Raw genomic sequence first — 18,241 nt, 5'->3', positions numbered from 1 at the left:
TGTGTGTTTCCACATTTTATTGGTCGACTCAATCGCTTCGTTCATTTCTGCTTTAAAAAAAAAAAAAAAAATCGAACATTTGTTTTTGAATAATGGATGACATGGACTTTCATTTGTCTGGTAACGACAGTGAGTGTGAGAGAAATGAAGGATTTTAGTCTGAATTACATGGAGAATTGTCGGATAACATAGTTGCGGTAGGTGAAGTTCAGCCAGCTGGAAATTAAATACGGCCTTACCAGTTCAAGCCCGAAGCCGGACAAGCAGAGAAAAATGGCGATGAAATTCCCAGAGTTCATGATGATCGGGAGGACATCCGAAGGAAGCCTCGGAAATAACAACTGGTTAGACTAAATCCTATTCGTAATTCAATAATGTAAATTTGACTTGCATACTGCTCGATATCAGAAATATTTTAGTGAGGTGACGTAAACAGTGCAGCGGACATGTTGCTCCGCGGCGAATTAATCACAAACAAGGCTGGCGCATGTCATCGGCCGTATCTCTCCGCGCATAAAACGAAGCAACCTCGCTGTCCGGATACGATGAAAACTTGTGTGCAGAACACACCTTGTGACACAATTGTCTCGAGTAGTCCGATAAATCTGACGTTCTGTTGCATTTTTATTTATTTTATTCCCACTGTCGTCATGTAGCACCAGTAGAAAACAATGAAAAAAAGAGAATAATAAATAAAAGCTACAGCACGTCAGATTTATCGGCCTAGTCGGACGGACGATGGATTTATCGGAATAGTCGGACGGACAACGGATTTATCAGCCAAGTCGGACAGACGACGGATTTATCGGACTAGTCTAGACTCTAGACCAGTGTTTCTCAACCAGGGTTCCCCGGAACCCAAGGGTTCCGCAAGAGGTCGCTAGGGGTTCCGCGAGAAATAGTAATAAATAGGCTAATGTATTTTTGAGTAGTTTTTGTTTTATTTAATATTCGTAATTTTACTGTACACATACGGCATATTGTTGGAAACTCCTTGGTTCTTATAATAGAGGCTTCAACCTCTTATATTATAACCATAGGGAATGTATTTAACGATGTCTATATGGCGCCAGTGTGAAACCGCCCTCACTGGTTAGTGGACGTCCTGTACACGGCGGATTCGTGTATCATTGAGTGACTGACTCAAGTATGGGACGCATGCACGGTGTCCATCTATCTTCTCTGTGCTTCCTAACGCTGCCTCTCTCTCTATGGGTTAGTTCTTCTGTTTAGCTTTATTGCTTCAGCTTTATTTGTTTAAGTTTTGTTTGTCAAGTTACATGAGGTGTGTTTTTTTTTGTGAATTAAAACCTCGGTGTGAGGTTTCATAAACGAGCTGTACGTTTTCTTTTCATTGCTAATAAATTTGACAAAAAGGGGGTCATATTTTCCTTAAAGCAGGTATCCGAAACAAAATAATTATATTTACCACGTGAACTACGATAAAAATATAAAGGAGCAAGATATTAATAATGGTATATAATAATTTTTATGCAGGGGTTCCCTGAGACATGAAAACTATTTCAAGGGTTCCACAAGGGTAAAAAGGTTGAGAAACGCTGGTCTAGCCTCTAGAGATCTCGAGTCAATCCACTCTGTGCGAGTTACTGTATGTGACATCAACGCTGCGATTTGCTGAAGTCAACTTTTTTTAGGGGCGGGGCATAGCAAGTTGTGAAAAGCAAAATAAATGATCGAAATATTGCTCTAATTATCCCATTTTTGATTTTTAAAAAAACGTGGGTGATTTCTTCACGAGGAAGGTCAAGTTAATAAATAAATAAATAACCAGAAAGTTTTGCATGTCAGGGGACCTTTAAACAGTGATTATGATAAAAACATTAAACAGTGACAATGATAAAAAAAATTAAACAGTGACTATGCCAAAACATTCAACAGTGACTATGATAAAAATATTAAACTGACAATGATAAAAACATTAAACAGTGACAATGATAAGAACATTAAACAGTGACAATGATAAAAGCATTAAACAGTGATTATGATAAAAGCATTAAACAGTGACAATGATAAAAGCATTAAACAGTGACAATGATAAAAGCATTAAACAGTGACAATGATAAAAGCATTAAACAGTGACAATGATAAAAACATTAAACAGTGACAATGATAAAAACATTAAACAGGGACTGTGATAAAAACATTAAACAGTGACAATGATAAGAACATTAAACAGTGACAATGATAAAAACATTAAACAGTGGCAATGATAAAAAATCATTAAGCAGTGACAATGATAAAAACATTAAACAGTGACAATGATAAAAAATATTAAGCAGTGACTGACAAAAACAGTGATTATGATTCTTCTTCTTGCAGATACCACTCAACATCGGACACCACTCGATCATGCACCTTTTTACATTACATCTCACTGGAACGCGCAAAAAAGTGAGGAACACTTTCAAGTCGATTCAGAAACTGTTTCAATCATTCATTGTTCTGGGGTTATCTTTATGTCATTTAACATCACTTGCGAACATGACTGGCACAGGCAATAATTCACATCTAATGAAGATCATCGAAGAAGGTGATCACATGACAGACAAGATCTTCAACATTGATGAAAACGTTCATGGGACCTTCACGAGCAAGGAGGAATAACATTGCACCTCATTCATGAAAATCGACTTTCTCTACATCAAAATAAAATGTCCTTGAATTTTCAAAGGAGTTGTTAAACAATTTCATTCAAAGTGTGACTGTAATGTTCATTTTACAAATTTCATGCCTCCAAGCGAGTTCAAGAGGTGTGTGGGAGCATCACTGCCCTGAATGTATTAATATATTAGCCCAGTGTTTATTCACATTTTGGAGGATTGTTTACTTCTTTTATTGCCATATTTGTTGTAGTACAACATTATTATTGTATATTTACATTAGTTCATATGTGTATTCCTACTGTATAAAATAAGGAAATTCTCCCGTGGGTGTGGGTGTGGAAACGTCTGAAAATCATTCAGCCTATCTCCACCAAATGTTGCACATGTACTGGAGGCACCCAAGACCAGATCATGGACACAAAAATAATCCCCCCCCCCACCAAGAGTGGGTGGGGAGGGAGACAACTTGTGATTTTCATCCCATCTGTACACATGGCACAGAGCAAGTGGTTTCCTGACATCTGCTGGAGGCAGGTGGGATTACCAGCCAGGACACTACATTTGCCCCACCTCCCCTTATCCCCCCCAGGTTGCTCCTGGTGAGAGGAGAGTTTCTAGTATCATAAAAACACTAATTAAGGTGTTGTTAAGGAACTGTGTGAAAGCGAACTGTTAGTCCCATTAGTTCCAGTTCCATCTCCATAGTGTTTGATCAATCACACAATCCAGAGGAACACAACCATGTGACCGAGTGGTGTTCTACTGTTCGAAAAGAAAACAAAAAAGGCTGAAAACGGCATCCAAACAACACTTATCTTCTTTTTGATCAAAACTATTGCATGTGGCATCACATTACGTTGAATCATCGACTTACCTTCCAATGGGTGATACCATTTCCTCATTACCATAACAACACCCATCCATATGACTTTAGCAAGAGGACAAATTGAGATTACATGCTTTTGAGCAGATTGAAGGTTTGTTCAATTCATTCACTGATCAAGATACGTTTGTGCATCATGGAGAAGTGACATGAGAACATCCATCTTCAATACAAACACACATCGTAGGATTGGTTTTAGGGAAAGGGTGCTGAAATGTTTAGGATGGCACCCAAGCCAAATTAATGTGGTACTTGCCTGCCATTGAAATCGTATTTGAGTCGACTAGTCTGATCCACTATTAGGTTCCAGTAACCAATTGAAAGAAGGCATTAATGAACTAATTAATGTACAACATGATATTCAAACTTAAAGCCACTACGTTGCAATCAGATGGAGATGCAAACCTTGTTGCCCCTTTTATATGTTAAGTTCAATTAAACTGCCAAACCTTTAACTTTCTAACAAATATACTGTGACCTCTGACTTCATCGTTGCCCAATCCCATGTCAAAATTAAATTCCCCTGCCCCCTCTTTCACCAACCCTTGTGACAATTTTTAATTCAATGAGTCCTTATATCATGGTCAATCACAACGACAGCAAATTATACTCTTTGAACCAAATATTTATGCAATATTTACCAATGGAGTATAAAAAGCAGTCATGCAGAAGGTGAGCAACTTCACGGGGTTTATTCATTCTAACCAGCTTCTTAATTGAAACATTTAATTGCATTTATCTTTGTTTGCTGGGTGAAGAGGATGGGTCATTAGGTAAATTTTACAACAAAAGATAAAGGAAGAGCCTTGTCAGTTGAGGGTTACATTATTAATTGCCAATGTTCATTATACCTTCCCAGCCAACCATATAAAACAATGAGATCCAAACCATGAGAACCTTTCAATGGATTTCATATTATACTCCAAATTCTCACCCACAAGTTACAATCCTCATAATGTTTTGTCATATTTCGAGCCAAAAGCACTGGAACAGCAACAAGAATTTTTAATGTGGCAACATTTGAGTAGAAGCAAAATCAAGAATGTGTTTGGCCAGATGATTTTATGAAATTGAAAGCCAAATCCACAGCAGTCAAGTCAGCACTATAGCAGTCCCTACGGGGAAAAAACAATTGTCTGAGATACGTTTTCAGTATCGAGAAAGACCAAGTAAAACTCACGAGGTGGATTCCAGGCCACTGAAGTAATGTTTGCAAAAGTCCCCCAATGTCACACACACACACACACACACACACACACACACACACACACACACACACACACACACACACACACACACACACACACACACACACACACACACACACACACACACACACACCTCAGCAATTATTGAACAAACATGAGAACATTTCCAATGATATATCCATTATTAAATTACTGCAGGAGTCTATCAACCTAGGAAAGCAGTTGAACACAGGGCAAAGGGTCAAGAGAGATAAGGTGGGGCATAGGTCAAGAGATCGAGAGAGGAGAGAGGGGAGGAGAGGCGAGTGAGAAGGTGGGGGCACAGGGTTAAGAAGGAGAGAGAGAAGGTGGGGGCACAGGGTCAAGAAAGAGAGAGAAGGTGGGAGCACAGGGTCAAGACAGAGAGAGGGTGGGGGCAAAGGGTCAAGAGAGAGAGAAGGTGGGGACAAAGGGTCAAGAGAGAGAAGGTGGGGGCAAAGGGTCAAGAGAGAAGGTGGGGAAAAGGGTCAAGAGAGAAAGAAGGTGGGGCAAAGTGGAAACATGCAAACAAAAGGACAGTTGAGCCTTTGTTGAACAAACACGGGAACATTTCTAATGCTATATCCATGGCTCAACTATGCAAGATCTATAAATCCAGGAAAGCAGTGTCTGAAATTAACAAGAGGGCAAGTGATAAAGCACAATTTTATCACTTAGGAAGGAAAGGTGGTAAGGAAACACAAAATTCTGATTTACCCTCCAAGTGGCTGGCGAAGAGCTTGAACATCAAACAAAGAGCGACGAGTCAAAATGCGTAACAGTTTCTGCACCTGCTGCTTCCACGACAAGATCCTCCGTTTCTGTGCTTCAGTGAAAGCCTGGAAAATGTACAGGTTGGCATATCAAAAGGGGGATAAATAGGAGGGGTTGGGGACTCCATTAACCACGACCAGGCAATACAAAGTATATCATTAAACAGTTTACAGATGTCAATGTTATCCGGTACTCTCCAAAACTACACCCTCCCCTTCCCTACAAAGAAGCAGACACACACACCAACATACACCATCTCGGTATTTCTTACAAAACCTTTAACACCAAGGTTTGTTCTAATTTTCCAGCAGTGCTCCAAACTTCCTGAAGAAGTGAGACAAATCTATTATAACAAATGTGAGTGTGTCAGTGTGTCAGTGAGTGTGTGTGTATGTGTCTCCTTCATACCTCCAAAACCATGAAACCTTGCAGCCTGAAACTTTGCATGCACACCAAGGGAACTCCAAGAGAGTGCATTAATGAAAAATGTGTGTTTGGATTAATCAAAACACCCCTTTTGAAGATAATTAACGGCCATATATATTTTCTTTAACATGGGCATCCACGGCCACCTCGTTATCCCCGATGGGGTCTTAAGGCACATCGGTTACCTCACTGGGGTCTTAATTCACCATTTTGTTGAGCCTGCTCAACAATACGTTGACTTGGAACAGGCCGCAACGATTTCTTAACGAGTGTTTTTTTTCCTCATCCCCCCCCCCCACTTTCCTCAATCATATCATCAAATGCCTGATCATCATACCGATAAATCACAGGATACATTGCAATGCTTTTAAACACCAGGAGATGCTAGTATCCGTGGCTTCATTTCATTTCCGCACATGCCATAACCTCTAGAATCGAGAATCTCTTAAACCAAGCCAAAATACAAAATCTAAGCTCTAAAATTGAATGTACCAGCAGTTCTGATTGACAGAAAAGTGTTCATTTGTCCAATTTGGACATAGTTTGATATTTCAGGCATCTCTGGAAGGTGATTAATATGACGGATTGGCGATTGCTAATCCCTTGCCAAGCCAGCCATTTCTTATGAACTGTTTCGTTGGAGTGCTTCCTTGAGTGCTTAAGCCACTCTGTGAGTACTCTACAATATTTGCACCATCACTGAATACTGTATAATTGATAGACTTGAACAAAGTTCAGGGTCCACTTGCCTGCGTTTGACCCCGCGTTGTTCTGTGGTGCATCAGGCGTTGGCTGCCTCGCTGAAAATGTGCAATTTTATTTTACACCACGTTTTGCATTTTTGTATGATGATCTTTCGATATATGACCCATCACTTCGGTATAGATAAATACACAGTAAAAAAATAATAATGATAAAGTTTCATTTTTTAAAGTTTCAACTGTTTCGTGGAGTGCTTGACGAAGCCACTTGGCGTGTGCTCTTCATGCTTGATTTGGTGATACTGTGGTACGATGCCAGAGTAAGGAGGGCAAAATAAATTAGATGACTAGAATGAATGTTATGTAAAGCAATGAATTGCCACATCAGGGCAGGAGAGCCGAGAGGAACATACATTCGCTCTAAGCTGTTTCACCTCGGTTTGAATCTCGATCCAGCTATAAACTGTCATACCGGTGTTTCACAAGAAGGGCGATTCATCAATATGTATTGCAATGGTCAGAATCCCTTCCCTCCGTCACTCCTATCCCCCCTCTGTCTCTCCGCTCTCCTATCCCCCCTCTGTCTCTCCGCTCTCCTATCCCCCCTCTGTCTCTCCGCTCTCCTATCCCCCCTCTGTCTCTCCGCTCTCCTATCCCCCCCCTCTGTCTCTCCGCTAGCCTCTCCTCTCTCTCTTCCCTCCCTGATCCTATATATATATATCTCTCTCTCTCTCTCTCTCTCTCTCTCTCTCTCTCTCTCTCTCTCTCTCTCTCTCTCTCTCTCTCTCTCTCTCTCTGCTCTCCTATTTCTCTCTCTCTGCTATCCTATCTCTCTCTCTCTCTCTCTGCTATCCTATCTCTATCTCTATATCTCCTCTCTCAGCTCTCCTATCCCCCCCTTTCTCTCTCCGCTCTCATATACCCCCTCTCTCCTCTATCCCTTTCTATCACCCCCCCTTCCTCACCAATCCTCCCTCCCTCCCTCCTCTGTCCCCCCCCCTCCCTCATATTCCCATCAGTGAAGTGATGGGTTGTATTGGTCAATGCAAAATATACTTGCTTTATTAACAAGACTTAACCCTTTGAACCCTAGCGGCCGTTTTACCGGCCGCTATTCAAGCCTCCATATACCCAAGCAGCTGGTTTACCGGCACTATTGAAACCTCCACATACCCAAGCGGCTGGATTTTTCTCCAGGGAGCCCAAGGTGGGGGAGCTGAAAGTACAAGAGGCTCAGGGTTCAAAGGGTTCATAATCTGAAACTCAAAAGGGCAGTTGGGTTGAATGTCTTGTGTGCATGTTTTTGGTTATTGGGGATGGGGTGGTGTGGGGGAGCAAATGACAGAAAAGCAAGTAAAAAGGTATTGCTTCTGGGATCTCGGATGCAAATTATCCAAGCTTTGCCACTCTCGATACAAATTCAATTGGGAACATGTAACCCTTGTATCTTAATTGCCTCTCCTTTATGGTCGGGCGGTATAGCGAGTCGGCATCATTAAACATTTCACTTGAATCAGCAGGTTGAGCGTTGGTCACAAACCCGTTCCATTTATTTTGTTCAATTTGTGCAGTACTTTAACATCTGACTAATTTACGTGATAGAATGCCTCTGGCAGTTGTTATAATTCTCCATGCTCTTTCAGCACTGTTTCTGCCCATTTTTATTAAGCTGTATTAATAGGAGGGATGTAATTGTTCATCTCCCTCTTCCATGGAATGTAAAAATTATCCTAAAGTGTTCCGGAAATTCTTCACATTTATGCAACTCAATTCTGCAGCAAAACCACCATGTGAATGAAATGTAAGCAATCCTTTATTTGACCATCTGCATTGATAAAGAAAGTGACATGTGTAATTAAGAACATCAGAAATGCACGCACACATACACACACGCACACATATACGTCCAAGTGGAAGTCGTATCCAACATGACCGGTGCACATTGTAAGAATAATCACTGATAAATTCCTGCGAAAAGCAATTTCAGAAAATGCTAAAGTGCATGAAGGATTCCAAACCACACTCAATGCAGTTCGACCTCTTGGCAAAAAAACCTGCATGCCTTGGTGTGTTGCTGTGCCAGTGTCCCGTTTACACAGGAAACCCACTAACACAGCGTCTGTCTGTGTCTCGGCTGAGCTGGCTCTGTACGATCATTGTTCGGCGAGGCTCGGCACAGCCTTGCGAAGCCTTACCTCGTGCATCAGGCACTTGTCGAGGAGTTGCAGGTAGGAAGCGGAGCGATCTTCGTCCAGCCGTGACACGAGCAGCTGAGTGCAGACTGGTGCCGGAGAACAAAGATTTTGAAAGTGTTATTCATCAAAGCCATCCTAACCTTCGAGCCAACTGCACAGTTACATTGCAATGAGCTAGCCACTGACAAAGTCAAATGTGCTATACTAGAAGATGCACCAATTACATGAACCAGCAGTGTAATAACAATGGTAAAATATCAGGGAAACTTGAGAGTCTACAGAGGAAGAGTGAAATCAATGACAACAGCAAAAAAGGCTTTTGTTTACCAAATGGGCGTTCAAAAGTTTGATCAATGATATACTCAACAATAGCACAAGACATTTTGAGGTTTAAGAAAAATAAAATATAGTCTTAAAAAGTAAGATTCTATGTTGAACAGGATGGTGCAGAGATAGCGTACTCAACTCTGAGCTGTTTCGTGTGGGTTTGATTCCGACCAGACTATAAACTATCGGAATGGTGTTTCACAGGCCAAGTGATGCAGCATCCCTCTGATGGATGTTAAATCAGGAGTCCCGTCTGTTATTAGTTGGTGGACATTAAATATCCCACAGATCCCACAGTATTTGTGAAGAGCAGGAGAGTTATCTCTGACACCCTGAACAAATTACTAATTCCCATCACCCAAATCGCCTTCAGTCTTCTTCTTGATTCATATGCAGCATAAACCTGCAGGGTAGCATCATTGGCTGAGGGCATGGTTTTGCTGCTGATACAGTGCCTTCTGCAGGTTGTGGCAGGAATTTGTAATTTGTTGGTTAGGGTGCTGACGATAGCTCGACTCTTCGTGAAGAACACCATGGGATATTTAACGTCCCTCAACAAATGGCGGCAGATGAGACACCTGTTCAACACCTATCTGAGGGACAGCACACACATTGATGAATCACCCTGCCTATGAACCACTGGAGTGACAATTTATAGCTGGGTCGGGATTCAAACAGGTCATAGGTGAGGATTAAATGAGAAGAACAGAAGACAAAAAAGATTATTGCCAATTAGAATCCTGATGGTGTTAGCAATATACAATGCAAGAATATGCTACACAGCATCCATTGGGCATGGATACCTGAAGAAGTGTATTTATACGATCGTTAATCTTTAATAGAAAAACTAAACGCTGACACAGTTTTCCTTCCCAGTGAAGCATATGTGTAGTGCCACAAGGGGGCAAGTTTGGAAAATAGTTTTATTTTGAAGGAAGCAAGGCCTTGATCTACGGGCTGAAAGGCCAGTGAGACAATGTAAAGCATTCAGCGAATAAAAGTAAAATAAAAAGTTAGCGGCTTATTTTGAGCTGATTTCAACATCATCAAACGGTATTAGACTTGCGCACAAGTTGAATATTTCGGTGCCGTCATCGTGTTCCAAGTTGATTGCCTAACATCAATGTACCTGGGGGCAGAAACATGGATGCAAGTCTGAGAGTCATCAGCGGTACGTCTAAGTCTCTGTACAGGTAGATATACGAGCATCATGTTACTTATCGGTGGAAAAGCCCAGGCAGGGAAGGCTCGGATGTTCTCAAGATTTTCCTGATGGACCTGGTGCAGGTTTGGCCGATGTAAGATTTTTCGCATCATTGCATTTCAGCCAAATTTCACAAATCGTAGGATCAACGGGTACAGATTCTTTCCTTGAAGAATGACTGCATAAATTAGTAATTTAATATTAAACAAGTCTTGGGTCAAGAAATATTCTGGCAGATTAGCAATGCAATCGTCAATGGCTGAAGACCACCGAGGGACACAAGCCAGTATAAATATGTCGGACAGAGTGTCGGTGCTGCCTAAGCAGTTTCCTGGGATATTCGGCACAATCCTGGACAGGTCACCACTCCGACACAGGATACTCGACGAGCTCAATCATCCCGGCAAGCTGGTACTCATTTTGCCGATCTCGGAAGAATGACAGCCTGAGTCAACCCCACCTGGTATTAATTCAATGGCAGAGCAGGATTTGAACTGAGGACCTTAGGATCCTAAGCCCACCACTCACACCATTCAGCCAACACCAGGTATATGTATGCATGTATGTATATATGTAGTGATGGAACTTTTTGTCTCTGGTTTTTTTTCTCAATTTATACACCCTCTTTCCCCACCTGTCCTGCATATGAATCCACCTCTCCTGAAAAATACAGGAATAAATATTCAGGAACCCCCCCACCCCCAACAACAGAAAAAAAAAAATCGAAACATCAACCTCATTTTCCTATCCCTTCTTTGCAATATCCCCAAACTGAATAAAACGTTTCTCTTCCTTAAAACCTATTCACAATATTAACAATAAATAAATAAACAAACAAACAAATTAATTAATTAATAAAACGCTTCCAAAATGTATCATGCATTTTGGAAGCGTTTTTTGCTCGACTCAGCTTATTATTACTCACATTTGATATAAAATAATTAATGTTCTCCAACAACCTCATCTCAGATCATCAATTCCGATTCAGACCTGGTCACTCTACTTTGGACATGCTGCTTCTACTCTCCCAACTCCCAACAATGGATTCTCTCCCCTCAATATCAGACAGGAGATCAGGGCCACCTCTCTGTATCAAAAGCTCAAGATTTGTCCAGTCTGGCATCCTGCCTTGCTCTCAAAACTGTCTGCCGATGGAATCCAAAGCCAACCACTCTCGGATAACTGACTTCCTCCACTCTTGGAGCCGATGTGTGGCTCTCAACAGAACCCTTTCTTCTCCTCTCCCTGTTAAGTACCTCAAGGCAGTGTTTTCGGCCCTATCTTATTCCTATTCTTCATCAATGATCTCACGAACTGGAAAATCCTCTTTAGCTCTTTGCTGATGACTCCCTCTCCGTCGTGACATCTCTCATCCTTCTGACAGACAAGCAACAGCCTCTTTCCTATCCTCAGACCTTGATAAAAAAATCACAAACTCAAACACTTGGAATATGTCTTTCAATGCTGAGAAATCACACACATTTACCCATTCTCTCTCCGAAAAGGACCGTACTGCAAATCCTCTCATCGATTTCCTCAACAACCTTCTCAAAGAGGTTCAGTCACTCAAACTCTTGGGTCTCACTTTCAGCCATGATCTATTTTGGGCAAGCCGCATTTCAAAGTTGCCCCCCAAAGCCAGACACCGACGAGGCATCCTCCATCATACAAAGTCCTTCCTTGGCACATCTGAGCTCCTATCCACCGATGAGGCTTTCATCCACAGCTTGATAGAGTGCTGCTCTCCCCTCTGGGCTGGCTCACTTATTGCCCTTTTTGATGCCATGGAATGCAAGGTCCTCAAAATCTTTGGGATCTCCCAGGACAAAGCTGAATGTGTAGGCCTGTTGCTTTCACATTGCAGACAGGTTGGTGGCCTCTCTGTATTATACTGCCTCCTTTTTGGTTCTTGCACCCTCTGCCAACTTTTGGCTCTCACTCCGAGGTTTCTGTGGGGTGCACATGGTCCGCAAGTAACAGTCTTCTTATTAAACTCCGAAAACCCAGGCTCACTGCTCACCTCCACTCATTTGTTCCTCCTTTATCTCACCTTGTAACTAACTTCCACAGTTTGTTCAGCCCCATTCTTCCCTCCAGGGCTTCAAAACAGCTGTTTGTCCCAAATCCATACCCATGAACTTCTCCAGCCCCAAATGACCCCATTCCCAAGCACTCCTTTTTTCCTGTTTATTGTGATTTTCTCACTCTCCTGCACCAACTTTTGTTTGTTATTTAATCGGTTGGTTTATTTATCTTCTGCTTCATTCCACCCCTCCCCCCTTCCACTTACTCATTTTCCTGTGCTTCATGACCTCCACCATGATGGTGGAAGCTTATGTATTCCCCACTGGTCGTCTGTCATTCTGTCTGTGAGCAGGATATCTCAAAAAGTTATGGACGGATTCAGACAAAACGTGGTGGACAGGTTGGGTGTGTAACAAAGACAAATCGATTCGACTTTGGTGAAGATCCAGATACCACAATTTTTAAGCGATTCTTCACCGTTGAGAAAAACGATATAGGGCTACTGTGCAGCATGATATTTCAAAAAGTTGTAGATGAGTTATGACAAAACTTCGTGGATGAGTTGGGTAGGTTACACAAACAAACCAATTCGACTTTGGTTAAGGTCCGAATGCAGATCCGGTCTTGCAGTGCGATACAAAACATAAACTGTTAGCTTGGTGGAGGTATGCGCTCCACTGAGTGGCATTCTCGTTCAGCTTGTGTGCAGATTGTTCACTCCCATGTGTTCTTCGTCACTTTTCTTCTGCTGTTGGTGTTTCCCCCTTGCCATCTTGTTCCCTTCCATTCTGCTCTGGGTCTTCTACTAGCCTCAATTAAAAAAAAAATTTGGGGGGGTGGCATTTGGTTGTGATTTTTTTTAATCCACCTATGCTGAGGCCTGAAGCCTGAGTCCAATACGCACTGTCGCCTCCACAAAACCCATGATGCATATCGGCTTAAACCTTCCGATATGTGATGATCCTGTTAAGTAGTTTTATTGTTTTACACTGAATGAAAAAAAGTATGCAGCATGGCGATTGTGAATATGAGATGTCTGAAAACGTCTTTGACATGTCAGAGTAACAAAATAGCAGACGTATGATTTTCCTGCCGACAATTGTGGGTGGAAGCAGGGTAGCTGTCCAGCCAATGGGTTTGAAGGCTTCATATGTACACAGCTATATTACATTTTTAGCTCACCTGGACTTAAGTCCGGTGAGCTTGTGCAATCGAGAAATGTCCACAGGTGAGTGAGTCAATAAACACTTCAGTGATTATCGCTTGAACCAAACACACAGCTTTGATGAAATTGGACATGAGATTCATATCTGATGCCTAACGAAGGTGTATTGACCGCATCAAAATCCACGCTCAAGGGGATTTACGAGGACTTTTTTTGACCAGCCAAAATAGGTACAGTATTGGCTTTCTTCTCCGAAACTACACACACAATTTCGATGAAACTTGACCACAGCCTTCATCACCCGTGATTTACCAAAATTTATCGACCGCATCAAAATCTGTGTTTATTGAGGGGGTTTCTGGAGGGGGAGGGGTGGCTTGACCCCCCCACCACCCCAAATAGGTATTTGCTCTCTTCTCTGAAACTACACACATGATTTTGATGAAACTTGACCACAACCTTAATCATCAATGATGCATCAAGGTGTATCGACTCCAAGGGGCTCTGCGGGGGATTTGAGTGACTGTTGCTACTGATCGAGCTGCGCTTCAGGACGAGCAGTCCTATTTTTAATATACAATCAATATATAATTTAAAAATTTTCAAATTGTTGTTATATATTTGTTAATTTGGGGGGAGGAAGGGGATGAACACGGCTGTAAGATGAGGAATGAACAAATGTAGACAACACATTCACCTTTTGATGAGACCCTCTCAGAGATATCACAATAATGACACAGGTATACAATCACCCATCCATGCTTCAACTACCTACCATTCATATTAATGTAGTTCTCGATCTCTAATGCTTCTCTGTACCTAAATTATTCAAAAGTAAACCTAACTACTGTTTCTTCTGCCACTACCAAGATATTATTTTGATCAATGAGGAAGGGAAAGAAAGCAGAAGACTAAATGTAGGAAGCAAAGGGAAAGAAGGAAAACATTTCTGGTGTTCGCCCTATGTCGACACTCTTGGTCTGATGAACAGGCACTGCGTAAGATGCAAGGTTTTTCTTTCATACATGTGGCAGCCAGCACACCTTTATCAACTTGAGGTTGATAAACCTATTATTTGATTTGCCTGGTGACGCAGACTGATTGTCACTGAGACAGCATAGTATTCTGCAATTACGAGAATGTAAGACCCGTCGCTTCGCTGAAGGGAACACCAATTTTTGTATAACTGCTGAAAAAAAAAACGGTTGTTGTTAATGGGGGAAAAATTAGGTGGTGTACAGACACCGGCCTAGCTATACACTCTGGGAGCGAAGAGGGTGAGAGCGTTAATGGGAAATTAATCACAGCCTTTTTAGATGCTGAATTCTGAATAATATAAAACACAAGAAGAGGAAGATCAAAAACTAAAAATAATAATCATAAAATTCTCACCCTCCCTCTCCTCTCTTCCTCCTTTTGATCAAACTGTCTGGAGTATGCATCAGGCACAGACCATGCCAGGAAACAAAATATCATGCATGCACGTATGTGCAGCACGTTATATGCTGCGTGTACGTATGTGTGTGTATATGCAATGTATTGATATGCTGTGCAAATGTGTGCATGCCATGCTACTGATTGTGTAAGGATTGGGATGCACGCACACACACAGGGATGGATTGACGCGCGGACAGACATATGCAGGCATGCCGAGACAGAGCTCCTTTTATATATTCGATGATCAATTTAACTCCCTTTTTAAAACATTTATTATGCGAGATGGAAACATGTACATGGTGTCTATCAATTGCTAGAGATCATTGCTGTGATTCCCGTTACTTGAAGTTTCTGTCCCATCACCATATATGGCACAGTGTCACACTTCTCCATCATTTACAGGAGTGGAGGAAAGCTCATCCTGAGTGGTTCCATATTCTGCCAACCTTTGTGCCAATTCACAGCTGTCAAGTATTTTGTGTTGGCTCCTACACAATTTGCAGATTCTTATAACTGAAACAAGGTCAAGGTGATGAACATTAAAAAGTATTTCAGAAATGTTGTGCTATTTTTCATTGTAAGATCAGATCACATTCTCAAATGATCTCTCAGATCTTGGACTTGGCTGCAACTGTCTGAATGCCATGACACTGCTTCTCTTCAATCCCTTTTCTTCTTCTTATGTTGTGGTTCAACTAACTGTACAAAAAAGATTTTTTTTTTCTTCAGTGTGTGTGTATGTGTATGTGTATGTGTATGTGTATGTGTATGTGTATGTGTATGTGTATGTGTATGTGTATGTGTATGTGTATGTGTATGTGTATGTGTATGTGTATGTGTATGTGTATGTGTATGTGTATGTGTATGTGTATGTGTATGTGTATGAATGTATGTGTATGTGTATGTGTATGTGTATGTGTATGTGTATGTGTGTATGTGTGTATGTGTATGTGTATGTGTATGTGTATGTGTATGTGTATGTGTATGTGTATGTGTATGTGTATGTGTGTATGTGTATGTGTATGTGTATGTGTATGTGTATGTGTGTATGTGTATGTGTGTATGTGTATGTGTATATGTGTATGTGTATGTGTATGTGTATGTGTATGTGTATGTGTGTATGTGTATGTGTATGTGTATGTGTATGTGTATGTGTATGTGTATGTGTATGTGTATGTGTATGTGTATGTGTATGTGTATGTGTATGTGTATGTGTATGTGTATGTGTATGTGTATGTGTATGTGTATGTGTATGTGTATGTGTATGTGTATGTGTATGTGCATGTGTATGTGTATGTGTATATATATGTATGTATATATATATATATATATATGTATGTATGTATGTATATATATATATATATATATATATATATATATATATGTATGTATATATATATATATATATATATATATATATACATATATATATATATATATACATATATATATATATATATATATATCTATCTATATATCTATATCTATATATGCCTGGTGTTGGCGCAGTGGTGAGGGCAGCGGCTTGGGATCCAAAAGGTCCTGAGTTCAAGCCCCGATGGGCCACTGAATTAATACACCAGGGGGTTGACTCAGCCTGTCATCCTTCCGAGGTGGGCGAAATGAGTACCAGTATACTGGGCCGGTGTATACCCCGGTTAAAATAGGTGTACCATATCCCTGTGTCGTAAGAGGCGACCAGGGTTGCGTCAGGAAGGGCATCCGGCGTAAAACATGTGCCAAATCACGATGCGGATCATACGGATGATCCGCTGTGGCGACCCCTTACGGGAGCAGCCGAAAGAAAAAGAAGAAGAAATATATATATATATATATATATATATATATATATATATATATATATATATATATATATATATATATATATATATATATATATATATATATATATATATATATATTGTAACGGCTGTGGAAATTCGCAATACACCATAAAGGGTCCTAAGATCAGTTATGACGCTAAGTTTATGTGCAGATAGGTTCCCACCGTTGTTTAAAGGGTATTCTTCGTGTTCACAGGGCTGCGACTCTTAGAGATAGCCGTTTTTCTTTTTCTATTGTGAACAAACCTCCATGCAAACAACAAGCCGCTTTGAAAACCGTCGAACACAAAAGGAAACCAGAGGAGTTCCGATGGGCGCGCGGATTTTTCCCGCCTGTTTCTCCGAGGAGTGTGACGGAGGCGGGGTGGAGCGGCTCGCCGCCGATTGGTGGACGCGCGGGGTGACGCGATCGGAATGAGGAACGCCCCTTTTTGGGAACCTTCTCGAAGGAAGGTGGAACTGAAAACGGGGAGGAGCGAAGGGCGGAGCCCCGCGCTTTGTAAGGCGGACCGCGTGCGAGGCTCACTCTCTTTGTCTGGGTCGTCGACGTCATGTTGGATTCTACTCGCTCTCTTGGTGGACGTCATCCTCTCGCTTCATCTTCGAGCTCTCTTGGTTGTCGAGGTGGGGCTCTCTCGTCTTGGTGTTGGGCGACCTGTCGGTGAAGGCACAGACCAGTGGCGAGTCCGGGCGACGCCACAGAGACACAGACGGGAGGGCAGCCCTGCCGGCTGTATGGTGCGAATCTGCGCGTCTGGCGAGGGACGCCGGAGAGAACTCACCGACCACGTCATCGCAAAGGCCCGAGAGCAGGCGCGGCTACGCTCGCTGCCGTGGGAACAAGGCGTCGCGACCTGCCCACCGTCACACCTCGAGGGGGCAGGTAACCAGCACGGTCTCGCGGGCCTTTTCGGTCATCCACGGCCCACGACCATAAAGGTTTACGAACCCCGTCTACCTCCCTGCCTATGGGGAGGGTTTTCCAGTTGTTTTTGCACGCATGCTGTGGCGCCGTGTCCTGTTAAGTAACGACTGTGTAAGTGACTGTAGATAATAATCGTAGTCGGTTGTATTGCTTTTTATTTGCCTTGTTTCTGTATATTGCATGACTGCCTTGACTGTATACGTGTTGTTGTAAATAAATGTCCTTGTGTGAAACGTATCCCGTTCGTCACATCCTCCTTTCACCACATTGAAAGTGCCATCTTGCATCGTGGAATGCGTAGTGGGGTTTGAACACCCGAGTAAAGAAGAATCACTGAACCGTCGAGGTCGGCGATAACACCGCTCGGTTATCCCTGTAGCACGGAACGAAGCGCTTATGCGGTTCGTGTCCTAAGCCGACCTGCGGCGTGGTGCAACCCCTCGGTAGGTTACCCGCGCGGGTATTTAGGTATATCGACATTCGGA

The 18,241-nt window shown here is 42.0% G+C and overlaps 1 protein-coding gene and 1 long non-coding RNA gene across 4 annotated transcripts in view; one reads left to right on the top strand and one right to left on the bottom strand.

The window, feature by feature from the left end:
* LOC147022573 (uncharacterized) overlaps positions 1–3,316 on the top strand; it is a 96,073-nt gene extending 92,757 nt beyond the window's left edge. For both annotated transcript variants that reach the window (XR_015059793.1, XR_015059792.1), the window contains 2 exons: positions 2,341–2,412; positions 2,516–3,316. This is a non-coding gene — a long non-coding RNA (uncharacterized LOC147022573). The remainder of the gene's footprint in view (positions 1–2,340; positions 2,413–2,515) is intronic.
* Positions 1–18,241, bottom strand: part of LOC147022570 (protein Smaug homolog 1-like) — a 112,890-nt gene that overhangs the window by 28,147 nt on the left and 66,502 nt on the right. For both annotated transcript variants that reach the window (XM_085887267.1, XM_085887268.1), the window contains exons 12-13: positions 8,830–8,915; positions 5,451–5,572 (exon numbers count right to left, since the gene is read on the bottom strand). In XM_085887267.1, coding sequence (XP_085743393.1) covers positions 5,451–5,572; positions 8,830–8,915 — 208 coding nt within the window. The remainder of the gene's footprint in view (positions 1–5,450; positions 5,573–8,829; positions 8,916–18,241) is intronic.

The sequence above is a fragment of the Eptatretus burgeri genome, chromosome 7, assembly GCF_056783735.1.
Source record: "Eptatretus burgeri isolate ZD-2024b chromosome 7, Ebu_testis_v1, whole genome shotgun sequence".
In the NCBI taxonomy this organism is placed as follows: Eukaryota; Metazoa; Chordata; class Myxini; order Myxiniformes; family Myxinidae; genus Eptatretus; species Eptatretus burgeri.
Note: the sequence above shows the minus strand (reverse complement) of the source record. Positions and strands in the feature narration are given on the sequence as shown.